The 18,015-nt window shown below is 36.0% G+C and overlaps 1 protein-coding gene across 8 annotated transcripts in view; it reads right to left on the bottom strand.

Annotated features, from left to right (window-relative positions):
- Positions 1 to 18,015, bottom strand: part of LOC111873291 (regulatory-associated protein of mTOR) — a 121,620-nt gene that overhangs the window by 90,588 nt on the left and 13,017 nt on the right. For all 8 annotated transcript variants that reach the window (XM_023867886.2, XM_033755032.1, XM_023867880.2 and 5 more), the window contains 5 exons: positions 15,142 to 15,288; positions 11,267 to 11,433; positions 5,576 to 5,635; positions 4,529 to 4,629; positions 4,290 to 4,423 (listed from right to left, as the gene is read on the bottom strand). In XM_023867886.2, coding sequence (XP_023723654.1) covers positions 4,290 to 4,423; positions 4,529 to 4,629; positions 5,576 to 5,635; positions 11,267 to 11,433; positions 15,142 to 15,288 — 609 coding nt within the window. The remainder of the gene's footprint in view (positions 1 to 4,289; positions 4,424 to 4,528; positions 4,630 to 5,575; positions 5,636 to 11,266; positions 11,434 to 15,141; positions 15,289 to 18,015) is intronic.

Genomic DNA, 18,015 nt, shown 5'->3' with positions numbered 1-18,015 from the left:
GTTCTACCAATTATATCAATATCATCTGCAAATGCCAAAATTTGAACTGACTTATAGAATATAGTCCCCTTGTGTTGATGCCTGCATCTCTACCTTCTCTAATGCTATATTGGACAAAAGGCAGGCTAGGGTATCCCCTTGTCGAACTCCATTTCTAGTTATTACAGGGCTGGACAACATATTCTGAATCTTAATTTGGCATTGGGTCTTTCTCATAGTGGCTCTGACTAAGACGATTAACTTCCGTGGAATGTGCATCTCTTCCATTGCCAGAAAATGACTATCTCTATCTATGGAGTCATAGGTTGATTGGAAGTCAATGAAAAGATGATCTGTTTCAATTTGGAATTCATTACACTTTTCCAGGACCGGGCAAATAGTGAAAATCTGATCGTTAGTTGATCTTCCTTGACGAAACCCACATTGGTAATCCCCAATTATGCCTTCCACAAAGGGAAAGAGTCTCTTAAATAGAATGTTGGAAAATATTTTATATGCTATGCACAACAGACTAATCCCTCTATAGTTAGAGCATACCATGACATCGCCTTTCTTATGGATAGGGCATACAATACTTACGTTCCATTCCTCTGGGATTATTTCAGTTATCCATATCTCAACTATTAGCTGATGTAGTTAGTTAGTTATTAGAGAGGGTGGGTTTCCCCATGCACTTTGACCTGTAGTGGTCCATTGTGCTTCCCTCTATGATTTCTACTAGCCTCTATATCCTACCGGTATTGGTGCTTACCATCAGTCCCGTCCAGCCAGCGAGACCGGCTCTACTGGCTGAGAAGTATCTGTAATGTTTCCCCCATCTACCGGAGGTATTAGTGACTGCTGTTGGGAGGCAAACGTCCGCAATTTTGTCTCAGTGACCTCCTTTGGAGGTATGAGGTTCTTTTACGTGCCGTAAAGCTACGACACGGGACCCATGGCTTAAAGTCCCTCCTGGAGGACTTATTCCCTGAATTTTTCCGCCCTTAAAAATTCGACAACCTCCGCCAGGTATCTGAACCCGCGTACTATGAGTCATGAGGTGGGAACGTTACCTCTAGACTACGGAGGCTGCTTATTAGCTGATGTAAGTGCTTAGCATATTCTGGGCCTGCAAATTTCACTAATTCTGCCGTGATGAGATCCATTCCTGGAGCTTTATTATTTTTAAATTTTTTAATAGCTTGTTCCACTTCTTTTATGGTCGGCGCTGGCACTTCAGCCTCAAAATTTCCTTGTTTCTGGTCTATGGTCATAACTTCCAATTGTTCGGAGGCATTACCATTTAATAATTCCTCAAAATATTGCACCCATCTTTCCAATATTGCTTCATCGCTACTCAATATCGTGCCTTCTTTATCTCTACATAAGGTTGTTCTAGGTTGAAAGTCCTTTCGACTCATTTAGTTTTTGATAAAACGCTATAATTTTGTTTGAACTTCTTAAATGCTCCAATTCAATCAGTTCTTGTTTATCATATTCCCTTTTCTTCTCGCTTCATAGTATTCTTCCACGGCCCCTCGAGTATGGTTCCTTTGCTGCATTCTCTTATATGCCTGTTTTTTTTCTTATTTGTCAGTTGCTCACACCCTCCATCAAACCAATTCTTATACTTTATCCTTTCAATTCTTCCTAAAACTGCACCAGCAGCATTTAAAATAACATCTCTGAGGTCCCTCCAGGCTTCACTGACATCCTCATTATCAGAGAGACCTGCCAGGCATTCACTAATTAACCCTTTGACGTGGTCATTTAAATTCCGCGGCCGCGGCTCCTGCGGTAATATATTCAGCCGGCCATTTAAATTTTGCTCGAAAATTATTTATTCATCATTGTTCTTAAATTCTATGAGATAGGAACATGAAACTTTCACTAAAATGATCTTAAATGGTGGTTTTATAACCTTACCTTATAATATGGGCGCCCTGTATCTCGGCCATGGAAGCAGGTTGTTTAGTATTTGAGCAGTGAATGGTACGCCTTGAAGGATGAAACTTTCACTAAAATGATCTTAAAAGATGGTTTTATAACCTTGCCTTATAATATGAGCACCCGGTATCTCGGCAATGCAAGCAGGTGACGCCTTGAAGCATTAGTCTAAACACAGCGCTGGCTCACATTCACCAAACAAATACTGCGTATCTTTTCTTTTGCTCTTTTTTTTAACCACACAGCTTCTGTGCGGCCTAGCCCTCTTCCCCGTGAGGGGTCTAGTTCAAGGAAATGTCCTTCCGTGAGCAGTAAAGCTAGTCAGGTCAGCTGCAGTAAATTCAACGTTACGAGTTATCATAACAAGGGGTTGTTGCTATGCCTTTGATATTCCATCCATTTTGGCGGCTGTAGATGTCGTAGGGGTGACCACAGAATTCATGAAGTTATTCTAAGTACTGGCTGGTATGTAGTGCACGAAAGCAGAGCCTAGCTGGCTCAAAAAAATATTTATGGTCATCCCTCGAAACGACCACCAAGGTCAGTACGATAAAATGGCGTCAGCTGGAGCGATAATACATGAAGGAATGAGTTCTTTTCCCTCCCCCACACACATCCGTATCGTCTCAGGGGGTGACCACAGTGTTCTGCCTTAATTCGTGACGTTTTTCTAAGAACTGGGTGCTATATACTGTGCGAAATCAATGGATCATGCGAGAATAAATTACTGGACACCCCTCTTCTAAGAATTCCAATTGAGTGTGTTTGTGTGGCCAGCTCAGGGCAATATTATATTATAAACATCACGTCTCTGCTGTTTATATCTTCAAAGCAAAGAAAACACGCCTTTCATAACAGCTTGAACGACGAACCTCTACCAGAAGCAACAGGACCAAGCAACATATACCAAGACAGGTATATGTAACGATGACTTGGCGCAGATAAAGTCGTGTCTTATTTATACTCTGTTCTACTGACAACAGGCCAGCGAAAAATCTAACAATCTACAGCAAAACCATCAATTATTATGGGCGTTATAACATAGGTGTGCAGCTGGACGAAACATACACGTCGAACCCCCCCAGACGATTTAAATCCCTGACGAAACATACACGTCGAACCACGGCAACGGGTTAATCCAGTATATCTTGTTGCAACTCCTTGTTCCACCAATTTTCCACAATTCAATTTCTTAGCCTGGGATCCATGTATCTTCCTTGCATTAGATATTCGACTTATAATCTTTGATATTATTAAGTAATGATCAGAGTCAATGTTGTCTCCCCTGTAGCTCCTGACATCCATCAAGTCTGAACAATGTCTCACATCTATTAGGATGTGATCAATTTGGTTAAACACATTTCCATCAGGGGATTTCCAGGTTCATTTATGTATATCCTTGTGATTAAACATTGTACTACCTACTACCATGTTTCTTGAGGAAGCAAAATTTATTAATCTCATCCCATTATGGTTTGACTTGTTATGTAGGCTATGTTTTCCAGTAACTGATCTACTGTATATACATCCTCATTCCTCACTTTACCATTCACGTCCCCTGTGATTATTTTACAATCTCTTTTTGGACATTCGCCATATATTTCATCCAATTCATCATAAAAGGAGTGTTTCTCCTCATCACTTTTATCTTCAGTTGGGGCATGTGCACAAATAAGGCTATAGTTAAAAAACTTTCTCTTAATTTGTAGCCTACATGTTCTGTGAGATTTTGCCTGAAAGTCTAAAATAAGATGCTTCCTTTTTTAATAATAATAAAACCTGTTCCAAACATGTGACTCTTTTTCTGACAACTATAGCATACAATATGATCCCTCTTTTCCATGACTCCTTTACCCAACCATCTCAGTTCTTGTATAGCAGTGATCTCTAGTTTATAGCTATCTAGTTTTTCAAGTAGCATTTTTAGTGCTCCAGCTCTGTAAAGAGATAATACATTCCAAGATCCAATTCTCAAATCCTTTAAACATTTTCCAGGTTGTCTTGAATAGTTCCATCCGGCTACTCTTTCCTCAGATTTCTGAACAATTTAGTTTTTACGATGTGAGGTTGGTTGCCTCATGCCCAACCCCCAACCTGGAGGACCAGGGTATCCCTCTCTGTCTGGCTCCTACCCTTTGACCTGTCGGGCATGGGTGACCATACCAGTAGCTACACTACTGCCGCCATAGCTCTCAGGGTCTCAGGAGCTCTCAAACCCCACCGCCACGATAAGGTGGAGATACCATTGGTGGGGCCTACATCTATCAACCATCACAATACGTTGCAATGAATTTTATAAAATCAATTGTGACATATGAAATACTTTCGTCTATGAAACATGAAACTCTAATCTCCATGCTTACCTGGTATGTTGGAGGCAATTTTGGTGATGAAACAGGAGTACAATCATATGACCTCATAATTCTTTCCGATAGTAAGAAGTTCCGGAACAGGCTTGCAACCAAGAGATCTTGTCGGAAGAGTTTCTGAAACAGATCTATTAAAACCAAAATGCATGATCAATCCAAATTACAAGACATAACAAAACAACACCTTTAGCAACACACAAATACTTGAATCACGGATATACATGAATACTAACCCCTTGGTAATGTATTCCAGGCAATGGTATCAGTAATGGCTGTAAAGATCCAATTTAATTCTCCAAGCATTGTTCTTCTGTCATTTAACTGACCTGGAATTCTGGCAAAAAGCAGGATATAAACACTAAAGATGTATATTACTGTTATTTTCACAAATACCCTGCACACATTTTTTAGGAAAGAATCATGACAAAAAGTATGGTGTGTGGCTTATTTGCATCAAAGTTAACAGTGCTACTTATTTTCCATGTTTATTATTCTGGTGTATTCCAAAGGGTAGCAGCAAACTCCTCTGTCAGCTTTTGTACTCACACACATTGCACGCTACTATCAAGAGTGCAGTTCATCTCAGTTTATTCATGTGTGAAAGTCAGTTTTCAGTTGTGATTTTGAGTGGGGGAAAAAAAAATGAGTACAAAGGGTATGTGATTAAAATCTTTCATGGCAAATGAAAAATTAAAGAAAAAGGGTTAAGGGACATGTGGGAATATTTCACCGGGACTGGAAGAAGAGAGTTTCAAAAAGTGCAGCCTCTCAAATAGACTCAGAGATGATGACCATGTGAGCTCTGCTGCTGATGACAATGATGAAAGCAATGGAGAATATATTGTTGTAGGTACATACTCTTTGTTTCTAACCAGCAAGTTTCATGTGACAGAGTCACAATAGAGTAAAAATGAAGTACAACATTGACAACTAATACTGCATCATTCTCATGTTACAGGACACTAGGCCTTGGGAACTGTGAATGTAGCAGCACCAGAAAAAACAGGACAGCATTCTTTCATATGATATAATGTTTATAATTTAAAATGTTTATTAATGTGTGATGTTTAGTTAATGTTTAATACTAAAACAAACTGATATCAAGGTCAGTAGTGACATATCATAAATAACTGCTCTAAAACAAGATACATTACAATATTCTTTCTGATAAATGATCAGAATCACTGTTAATAAAAAAACATTAAATCTGAATTTTACTTTAAATGCACTTTTTTTTTTTTATTTAAATAGCTTTTGGCTACTGAAATCAAAACACTTACTTATCTATAAGATCCACTGATATTTTTGGAACCAACTTCGAAGTATTTTGCATCACAAACCTAAAACACAGCATAAAATGTTAAGAACACATATAATTAAGGAAAAATATGTAACTGAAACAAAGGCACAATATTACTGATTCTTAGATTTTATCCTGACTTGTGATTTTTGAGCATTATTCATAATGAGAGAATCTTGATGTACTAATAGCTACAGCCTGTAAGATACAAGATTTGAAAGGCTGTACACAGAATTATTAACCCCATTCTTTGAAATTTATCAAAATTATTTACATATGAGAATAATGAAATGTAGTGAGTCTCCCACATCAAATTAAAAAAAAAAGAATCTGTACGGTTTATGGGACATATGGAAAATTCAATTTATGGCCTTAAGCAAACTAGGCTCTTATGGATCAATATATTGAAAAACAGAAATGTCTGACAATATTATGTGGAAGTCTTACATACTGAGCCAAAATATTATGTTCTAAGATCCATAAGCTAATTAATAAGGAGAATACTGAAAATTAATAAGGAAAAATTGCCTGATTAGTGGAAGGAGTCTATTATTGAACCATTTCACAAGAAGGGTTATTAAACTGACTGTAGTAATTACTGGGAGATATCAACTTCATACAAAATTCTATCCAATATTCTCTCAAGGTTAAGTCCATACAGAGATTAAATTATTGGGGATCATCAGTATGGGTTTCAACATAACAGATCAACTACAAATCAGATCTTTTCCATTCGTCAGATATTGGAGAAAAAATGGGAGTACACTGAGACAGTAAGTAAAGTAAAAAAATTAAACATATCCTTGTAACAGGCCTTGGAGGCACACAGGGTTGTGAGATGTTAAGGTTCCCACATCTTCTAGACAATCGGCTCATAGATGGTGCTAAGGTTGTCAGCCTTACGCGCCGGCCACCCTTTACTCCCAAGAACATTCCAAGAATATTCCTGGTACTCATATCTGCTAGAGGCTGAGTCGACCCCAGGGCCATAGTGTGGTAGAAAGGATTAGGTAAATTGAAAAATATCCAATGATCTCATTGGGATTCAATCCCATGACCTTCTGACCTGTAGCATAGTGCCTCAACCAACTACACTACCATGTGCTGTACATCAGCTTTTGTAGACTTCAAGATGGCCTACGATTCAGTTAGGAGGGAAGTATTGTACAGTATTCTGATAGAGTTTGGGGTACCCATGGAACTAGTTAGGCTGATTGAAATGTGTTTAAATGAAACATATAGTAAAGTCCACATAGGTAAACAGTTGTGTAATAAATTTCCTATCCAGAATGGTCAAAACAAGGAGATGCTTTATTGCCACTCCTTTTCAAATTTGTTTTAGAATATGCTATTAGGAAGGTCTGGGAAAACCAGGTAGGACAGAAGTTAAACAGGACACATCAGCTCTTGGTCTATGCCAATGATGTGATTTTACTGGGTGATAATATAGATACAATAAAGAAAAACATTAATTGACACAAGTAAGGAGGTTGGTCTAGAAGTAAACTGTCTTGTGACCAAAATGCAGGGCAAAATCATGTCATAACGATAGAAAACAGATGTTTTGAAAATGTGGCACAGTTCAGAAATTTTGGAATGAGGATAACAAATCAAAACCTGATTGAGGAGGAAATTAAGACGAGACTGAACTTGGGTAATGCCTCTGCCATTCACTCCAGAACCTTTTGTCTTCTCATCTGCTGTCCAAAAACATAAAAACTGGAACATACAAAACAATAATTTTTCCTGTGGTTCCATATGGGTTTGAAATTTGGTCTCTGACATTAAGGGAGGAACATAGACTGAGGGTGTTGAGAATATTTGGACTGAAGAGGGATGAAGTGACAGGAGGTTGGAGAAAACTGCACAATGAGGAGCTTCATAACTTGTACTCTTCTCCAAGTATAATTAGAATGATCAAGTCAGGGATGATGAGGTGGGCAGGGAATGTAGCATGAATGGGGGAGACAGGGAATGGATATAGGATATTGGTGGGAAAGCCAGAAGGAAAGAGACCACTGGGAAGACCAAGGCATAGGTGGATGGACAATATTAAAATGGATCTTAGAGATAGGATGGAATGGTATTGATTGGATTGATCTCACTCAGGATAGGGACCAGTGGGGGGCTCTTGTGAACATGGTAATGAACCTTCGGGTTTCATAAAATGCTGGGAAATTCATGAGTAGCTGCAGATTTGGTGGCTCCTCAAGAGGGGTTCAGATCCATAAGTAAGTCTTTCACATTGAATGTTAAAAAATCTGTGAAATGATAATGTTGTAAAAACATCACAGCACGCTACGAACAAACATAGGACAACAAGCACTTCCTTTCCAAGAAAGACAGGCGGCACAAGTTCGGCCCCATCAAGAAAAACGAAAGGACAAGGGACACGAACCTATTCGGTTAAAGAATTTTGACTTAAATAACAAAAAGTTTTAAGAAAAAACTTTAATGCATCAAGGACAGTTGCTGTAGGTGTAAGAAATTTGGATTTTGTATAAAGTGTATATTACAAATATTGTATATTTATGTATTTTAAAAATCAAAACACCCAATGTAATAGTAGTTTCTAAAAGTATTGATGTTCCCTCTGATGATGGTCTACAGGTACCGAAACATGTTAGGGTGCTAAGAAGTGAAGTAGTGAAAGCTTCAACAGTCATAGTGGATGGAATTGTTTTATCATTTGTAATACTGTTAGTGTGATGGACCAGAATGAAACAAATCAAAGTCTATATATGACTTTATGTAAAGCAGTATTTATTTTGGATAAATATGGCTGTAAACAGAATTCCCCAACAACTTTTAGTAAATTGTTTCATACATAAAATTCAAAGAAAATCTGCTCAGTGTCTGGACTGAGATTTTCGACTAAGAACTACAGAAACTAATGATGGCAATGTTATTTCCATGGAATGACACGGGAAACTTCAGACAGAAATATAACATTAAAGCAATATATACAGCCCACGACAAAGATCAAATTATCAGATGAAAGGTGGTTGTAATGAGAAAAATGGTAGTCTTGAGACAAACTAACAAGAAATGGTAAAAAGATGAAGTTAAATTGTCTCCATATCTGATAAAGAACCACATCATGAGGACACAATGGGAGGTGGGGGTAGAACTATATGCATTCTTATTATCAGTTCCATCAACACAACTTGTGTATAAACTTTATATATTATTTTACATGTTTCAGACCTTTATGATAATCTTCAGGTAACATACTTTATGCTCGCTCTCTACTTTGCAGCTGCTTTACCTTACATCGGCCAGTGTTTAAAACTCAAGAAGTCATACGTGTTATTTGTCAATGTTAATGCCAATGCATAAAACTACAAGCAAAACAGTACAATATTAATTACTAAATTGTTGCCACATGTCTGAGTGACTCTTGATGGGGGTTTGGATTGGATGCTGGATTTACTGACCACTTTAGCACATAATTCATAATTACACTTAATTATAGCACTATCACTGATTTCCACACTTTATAAATGGCGACAGAGCACGGTAAGTCTTTTCCAGCCCAAAAGGGTCTTCACGAGAAGTTGCCTGGCAATGGCTCCAACAATGACTATTCCTTTGTTTCTGTGCTCAAACCTTCTCTCAGCGGTGGCTCCCTTCCAAATAAACTAAGCTGCAACTCTGTCCTGCTTATAACTCCTTGGCATGAACCACTGTAGAAAACATGGTTTTCCAGCAGTACCCCTATTGTTGTGTGTTGATTCTCTGCTGTGGAGACATTTTTCTTTGTAACCATTACCCAGCAATGGCTCTGGTATTACTGCTTATCTCATGGTTGCTGCCTAGTAATGGTTCTATATGCCACATAATTAAATTGTTAATACCAACATGTAAAACTATATGCAAAACATTAAAATACTAGATTATTAAAATTTTTCATTTGTTGTTGGTGTTCTTAGACATAAACATGGAAACACCTCTCAGTGATCCATAAATTCCATGTTTAATGTTCAACAACAGCAACTAAATATTAAACATTTTAAGAATTTAGTATCCTTATATTTTAATGTTTTGCATATAGTTTTACACATTGGTATTAACAATTTAATAATTTAGTATTTAAAATGTTAATGTTTTGCATATAGTTTTATACATTGGTAACACTGATAAATAGCATATATGACATCCCCCAACTGTGAATATTGGCCAGTGTAAGAGGAAACAAGGCAAAGTACACAGTGAGTGTAAAATATTTCACCTAATGATGGCCATAAAGGGCTGACACATGTTGTAAAACAATATATAAAATTTAAACATGAACTGTGGTGATGAAACCAAATAATAAGTTGTTCACACACAATATTCCTAACATGTATTTTGAACATCAACATCAGAAAGAAAGAATTGGTCTACTCCACAGTCCAGCAGGTTTACCCCCAGAGCCCATGGCCAGGAGCCTTGGTATGCTCCACAGGTAGTCTGGACATGGAGTGAAGTGAAACAATATTGCTCTAGTTGAGAATCAAACTGTTGTCATCCAGCCTGAATGCAGTCTGACTGAGCTCACCAAAAATAATGTGAGAACAAAAAGTAAAATGAGCTTTGTGTAATTTTACAATCTGGTAGAGTAAAAACCCATAAAAATGGGTTCTGGATAGAAACCATAAGCATTCCCACTGCAATAAATTCTTGTCCTATAAATCTTGCTTTATCAGAACCATATTTCAGTAATGAAAATCTATAATTCAACAGTGTGATCCCATTTAGCTCAATGATAGCATGCTGGCATGCCAGACATGCATGCAAATGGTAATAAGATTTAATTCTATTCCAATTTTTACTACTTGCAATTGTGGATATTTAAGGATTATCATCATCCTCACTTCTTACTACTGAAGTGAAACCTCACTAATTCAGACTAGTGTTTTTTTTTTGCTCATCATAACCCTGATCACACTGCCATGATCAGCAGGATCTAGCACAAGAAGAGTACAAAAGAGGAACACAAACCAAAATAAGTTTATTTTTTAAATTTTCAGTAGAACTTCTATAATTCGGACTTTCACTAATTTGAACAAGGGTTCACTTCCAGTTAGTCCAAATTTGTGATTTATTACTGTACTATCTTCCTTCTTGGAGAACCTTATTACTTAAGGACAGATTCTGTTTATGTAAAATTTGTCAGACATAACCCCAAAAATTCACACAACTGCCATGTTTGTAACTGCATATTCACAAAATATTTCTTTCACAGTGCGTAGGTATGTTTAGCTCTATCTCTGCAGCATATTTCACATAGCTGAGTCTAATGTTTCATCATTTAACATCGACCAGAAAAGTGAAATAAAATGTTTGTATGACCACCATATTGTTATTTTGCATTCTACAAAGAAAGTTACCTTAACACAAATTGCATGGTGATGCTACTACTGCTATCACAAGTTTCAGCATCCTACCATACTACTATTACCAAATTCAGGAAATTAGAAGGAACAACATCAGTGTGGCCTCAAATGGCACAACTTCATGAAAATTGGTCAATGGTTTCAAATGTAGTAATGGGCGCATGCACACACATGCATGTGTGTGCAGACAGCATGGTAATCTAACAAGTCTACACATTTTTCCATTTACAGAAGGAGTATACATAAAAGATAAAATGACTCAATTGCATCTGAAGGAGCAAACAACTCCTCACCATCTCAGTGCAATCTTGATTGGAGTGGTAAGGCAAGATGTGAAGATATCTGCAGGAAGATCAGGGTTCATAGGCAGGATCTGATTTGCTGCACAAGCTGCCAACTGGATGCAGTTTTTAAAGGTAGGTGGAGAATTCAGTGAGCCCCTGTTCTGTGCTGCTACTTGCTGAAAAATAAAATGAAATATATATATATGATTATATGATTTATGTACAAACTTCAAACAAGTGTCTCTTTAATCTTGTACATGTATTACCAGGGAAAATCTTAACAAGAACATAAAGTGAGACCTCAATACAATGAATTTAGTTTTAACAGTTATGCCATTCAATATGTTCTTTGCACACCTTGAAGTAGGTAAGGGCCTTATTGTGCAAGGACCGTTCATTAAATTCGGAAAGCTGTGTCATGTTAAGTGTATGTTGAAATTACACAAACTACTAAAATGCTGCTCACCTGCAGATGGTAAGTAAGTTATTTTTTAAATCTTCTTTGTATGAGAGGTGAATAATTTACTTTCCAAAGTAAAGCCCGAAAGCTCAAGATCTATATATTAAGAAAATTAATATACAGCATAAATCCACTAACTCTGACAATAGTGGATAAAAAGGAGCCTTTGAGAATTTTGTCTGACATATAATTTATTTACTTCAAAATTGAAAATCAGTTTGTGCAATATAGTACAATTAACAGACCTTCTGTAGTATCAGAACATAGGAACCAAGAGGTTTACTAAGGGCAAGTCTTGCAGAACTTAATATTTACTGCGTGCTATATTTTCAGTTACGCTTCCAAGGCAAAGATTTGTGAACTACACTTTGTTGTCACTATTCATAAAGCATTTCTCTGACTGAAAAGAGACTCTGCAAAGAGTAAATCTAAGAAACAACAGACTTATAACCAGGCAAATAAAGTGAAGGTCAACTGACCCAAGCGGACAAGACTACCTACAAAATCTATGCAGGGGGAAGAGAGATGATGAAACTTTATTAGCTTTAACTTCCAATTTCTCTTTATCATAACATGAACCACATCTTGCCAGCCACAATACTTTGAAAATAACAGTTTGGAGTACTTTGGGAAATTACTAAAATATAGGAACTGTTTACTGCCTGCTAAAAGGTGGATAGCTCTGTGCTTTTGTGGAGTGAGAAGAAATAGGGAAGGACTGGTTGGGAAAGTCAACAGCCTTTAATGGATATGTCACAACTAAGAGCCTTCAGGGTGACTGGGCCAGCAGACCACGCAACAGTTGGATTTAAATTATGAGTACAGTACAGTAAACAGTGCAAGTCTTTTTCAGGAAATGATATTGCTGAATATAACACAATAATGTAAATTATATTTACTGCAGCATCCTGTTGCACTGTTTATACTAAATCAGTACTCCCACTTCTCCCCATCCCTGTGCATATTCACTGATGTGTTAAAATTCATGCTTCAAAAGCAGTCATCTCTTCTTATTACTTGAACACTACGTGTTTTGGCCCTGTCAGCCATCATCAGGTGTACGAGCTGTAGAGGACTGTCATGCTGCTACACTTTGCATTTTTAAAGTGTAAAATACTTATAAAGTAAGTACTCATAAAATATTTTAAAATTACTTTTAAAATAATCAAGGCATTATAGTATAAGTGCTAATTCAGAGTACTATAAATATCTACAAATGAATCAAAACCAAATAAAAATAGACAGGGACCACAAGGTCTTTAACAACAGGTGGGAAAAACATTTTTTCATAGGTGTAAATTCTAGTGCTGACAGTGGTGATATATATTTTGTATTTAAGGCATTCAATCTGAAAGGCCAAATCAATGCAAAAATTGGTGGGTACTATATCAATTTATCTTTCCAACTACAAGCAAGGAAACCAGACAGCATTGTATCAAATGGAGAATCAAATGAAATGTTTGATGTAAGATTTGAGGTTTTCACGGCGGTGACTATGTATTAACACATCTACACGGCGCCACATCCCATAAGACTGCTTTCTTCAAAATGTTTGATGTTCAGAAATGTTTCTATATGTATAATATAAATACCGTCATAAATGCAACAATTTATTGTAGTTGTTTGTCTTTCTTCTTTCACACTACATGTTTCAGCCATAACTGGCCATCATCAGGTGTATTTCACTTACGTAGCTGTCACACTGCATGTAATTTAAAATTTAAAAACACCAGCTTTCTCAATTGTCATTGCTGTGTTTGAATCGGCCCCTATATACCAGAATCCTCTTGCTGATTTTGTCAGTTATGTTTCAAATCTCTGTTAATATACACTCGTTGATTTGATTTAGAATTTTTTTTTTAAATCTACAATTTAAATTTAAAATTAAAATTTTTTCTTTTAAATTTAAAATGCAGTGTTACCTGCTCTTTGTCTACATGTGCTGCAGCGGCTATTTCTTGCTTTCAGTACCGTTCACGTATTATTCTGAGCAAGTTCCCTGTCTGCATGCCGCTGTTTATCTTTAAATGCAGCAATGACAATTGAGAAAGCTGGTGTTTTTAAATTTTAAATTACATGCAGTGTGAAAGCTATGAAAGTGAAATACACCTGATGATGGCCAGTTACGGCCGAAACATATAGTGTGAAAGAAGAAAGACAAAGAACTGCAATAAACTGTTGCATTTATGACGGTATTTATATTATACATACAGAAGTGTAGAGTGCAACAGGATGCTTAAATATAACATAGTTCAGAAATATGCCAATTTTTTGTTCACTGTTTCATGGTTCAAAATACAGAAATTTTAATGACTGTGGATGAAAAATATTATCAGAACCTGCATCCACATGTATTTTTTTAATGATGATTCCAAAGGAATGATCTTATAAATGGGAGATATTTTCCTGGGCAACCAAAATTCTGACTGTGAAGTTTAAGATAGCTGTTTACAGGCAACCAACACTATAATCTCTATAATGGTAACAAATACTAAACACAAAGAACAAAATATTAGAGGTCAGAGTAAATTTATTCCAGAAATTAATAAAATAAAGCATCAATAGTTATGAACACACAGAAGCAAGGTAAGCAGACTGATTCTCAGTGTTGGTATTCTGCAGTTGGCTCATCAAAACCTTTATATGCTAGTAAAGAGTAAAATTATGGTTGTCATATGGTAAAATTGATTCTATAGCTACTATTTATCGAGACTTCAATACATTTTTTGTTAACTAATATTCAACTTGCATGCTTTACAAACTGCTGGCTCGATCATCACTGACCATCTGATTTGAATCGCAGGTAACCAGCTGAATGATGTTTCACAACATTATGGTAGAATTTGGTTATAATGTATTGGTACATGTTATTGACTAGACACAGGGTTTGGACTGATAATTGGATTTACTGAATGCTTATACTTCTAATTACAAATCATTATATTGCCTTCCCTACTATACATGCTCTACAAATCACTACAGCATACGCTGAGTCTTAATCTTTGGTAATGGATCTTAACCATAAACATTCCTCTGTTTTTGTGCTCACACCACTGCAGGTGGGCTACTGTCTCAGCACTAAATCATGACTGCAACTCCCTTGTTTGTCCCATTGGTCCTTATTATACAACCTTGGTTTAGACTATACAGAAAATGGCACAGACCACATAGAAAACACTGTGTCACAGATATCATTACCTGGCCTAGCAATCACCACTTCTCCTCACTCTGCTATTCTGGCTTACACGATTAATGGCGTTATTGTGAAATGACAATGAACAGAGCAACAGTAAGCAGGGTGTGACTGTAGCTCTCTATAATGATTAGTCTCTTTTATCAGGAAAAATACAGGGTGCATAATAAAGTACTGAGTTTCCAATTAAAAAAAAAAAAGAAACAAAAACTTAAGATTTTCAATTTCTACCTCATATTCTTTTTCATGCTGATCAGCAAACTGTTTAAATGAATCCACAATTATGCCAGCATTGGAGCAGTCATAGACATAGATAGATGGAGCTCCCATCCAAGTCTGAAGGTCATAGACTGAAAGTGGGATGTACTGGGTGTATGTCTGAAATGAAGAAAAATAAATGAAAACATTATTACAATGTAACAATTTTGCCTGTTTATGTTTTATAACTGGCATATCTATACCTTTGGTTAAAATGAATCAACATATTTAATTCAGAGCTTCTTTAGTGGTAGATTTCTTGATGACTTCAAGAGCAGTAGCTGTTTTGTATTGCACTGCCAAGAGTTTCATTACAAACTACTCACAAGTTAATGAATGAGTGAGCAAGCAACCAAACAACTGAGTGTGACTGTGTGAGAAAGTGAAAGAGAGAGAGTGTGTGTGTGAACGCGCAGGGACGTTTGCACATGCGGAACACGTCAGGAAAATTACAGAAATGATGGCATAAAAGGACATTTCTGACTGCATAAAACCAAATTTAAAAACTCACCAAGAGAGGAAAGTAAAAGTGATGTCTGTCTGTAAATAGTTACATGACAAAATCATGGGTCAAGACTATTAGAATCTCAGTAATAAGATATTAAAACTGAAAAAAAAAAAAAATGACAGACTCTCAATGGACCTGACACAATGGTCATAAAATCGACCTAATAAAAACTCAGAATGTCAGAGAGATAAAAGTCTTAAAAATGGTATAGAATTTGGAAGTTAAATTGACTCTGAGAGCCCAATAGTTATATGAAACATTACAGCAATTTATAACATGATTGATGGTACCAGGCATCAGGGTTACCATCTGTTGTTTCCAGAAAACTGTTAAGAGTAAGGCCATAAACCTAATAAAACAATAAAAATGACTGAAACTTCAGTTAATACATACATACATACATTTCATTTCACAAGTCCAAACAAATGGACATGAAGGTCGTCATACAAAAATTTAAACAAACACACAGATAACGAAATAATTAAAACTAACTGCTTATGTTATGCTGCACATGTTCAGAAACTGTATAAAATGAATTATTCATAAGATATAAAAACAAATTTAAACAAACACACAGATAACGAAATAATTAAAACTAACTGCTTATGTTATGCTGCACATGTTCAGAAACTGTATAAAATGAATTATTCATAAGATATAAAAACAAATTTAAACAAACACACAGATAACAAAANNNNACTAATTGTTTATGTTATGCTCCACATATTCAGAAACTGTATAAAAGGAATTATTCATAAGATATAAAAACAGCCTATTTTTAAAACTAATTCTATCCTCTTTAAGGCTTTGAATGGTTATGGGCAATCTGTTGAATATTTTAATGGCAGTAAACATACNATTCATAAGATATAAAAACAAATTTAAACAAACACACAGATAACAAAATAATTAAAACTAATTGTTTATGTTATGCTCCACATATTCAGAAACTGTATAAGGAATTATTCATAAGATGTAAAAACACCCTATTTTTAAAACTAATTCTATCCTCTTTAAGGCTTTGAATGGTTATGGGCAATCTGTTGAATATTTTAATGGCAGTAAACATACTACCTTTCTGAAAANTTAATTTTGACTTTACTGTAATAGCACCATAATAAAATCTTTAGTTCTAATTTTAAACCTTTAAATTCTTGTCCAAATTTTAAAATTTTAAAATTGTTAGGGTTATTCGCCCTGTGTTTGAAGTGCTGCAGCGGCTAGTTCTTGTTTCCACACTGTATAGGTGTTATCTGTAATATACAAATATATTTGTATTACTATCTTATGTATGTGGTGTTTTCTTATGTGTGTATATTGTTATTTGTACTTACCCTGTGTACTGATGATGGCCGTCTGAGGCCGAAACATGTAGTGTAGGGAGCAAGATCAAAGACACAAAATATATTGTTTGCACTTGAGACGGAGTTTATATCATTTATCGTATGGAGTGCAACAGGATGCTTAAATATAATAATGAACATCTAAACCTGAACAAAATTTAGTTTGATTATCAATCACAAACATCATCAATGAGAAAATGTATTCACATGACAATGGCAGTATATTCAATTTCTTAAAAAGATCCCTACAAGAGTCTCTAGGTCCCACTCCAGATATAATCCTTATTACTTTTTTTTGTAATTTAAAAACTCTAATGTTATTCGTTGAGTTGCCCCAAAAAATTATTCCATACTTTAGAATAGAGTGGAAATAAGAAAAATACACCATTCGTAAAATTTTTTTACTCATAAAATAAGATAAACTCCTAATTACTAAAATAGCTGAACTAAGTTCAATAACTTCAAGCATAAAGAATGTTAGCAAGAAGGCCATCAGTGTAAGGATGTGAAATGCAGGACATGTTTAGTCTACATTTCTTTGCAGACACATAAACAGAAAAGCATCATCACATGTGAGTAATGAATGTTTTCACTCTGTTTACATTCCACATTCCTCCTATGTCAGGTTGGGTCAGAGAATGTTCTGTTTCATGTACTGTGCAATCATGACTACTTTCTCAGTTCATATTATGTTATGGTAAAACATGTTATCTACAGCATGTTACTGCAGTTAATGTCATTAAAACATACACATGAGTATAGGGCTTTGTGGGCAGCTTATTTCATCTCATCCACTTCCCTCCACCCTGCTCTTCCTTATACTTTCATTCAATGCACAGTCTATTACACTTCAAATGGTGATCTTCAGGTTATATCATGTGAGACTGAAAAAACTCAGTACTTTTGAACAAAAGAGTAATATGGTAGCTGGAAGAGAGAGACAAGGAAGTTGGCAGTAGAGGGAAGGGGGATGAAGGAGGGATGTGGGAGACTGAG

Source organism: Cryptotermes secundus, unplaced genomic scaffold (genome assembly GCF_002891405.2).
Source record: "Cryptotermes secundus unplaced genomic scaffold, Csec_1.0 scaffold131, whole genome shotgun sequence".
In the NCBI taxonomy this organism is placed as follows: domain Eukaryota; kingdom Metazoa; phylum Arthropoda; class Insecta; order Blattodea; family Kalotermitidae; genus Cryptotermes; species Cryptotermes secundus.
This window is presented reverse-complemented; position numbering and strand designations above follow the sequence as displayed.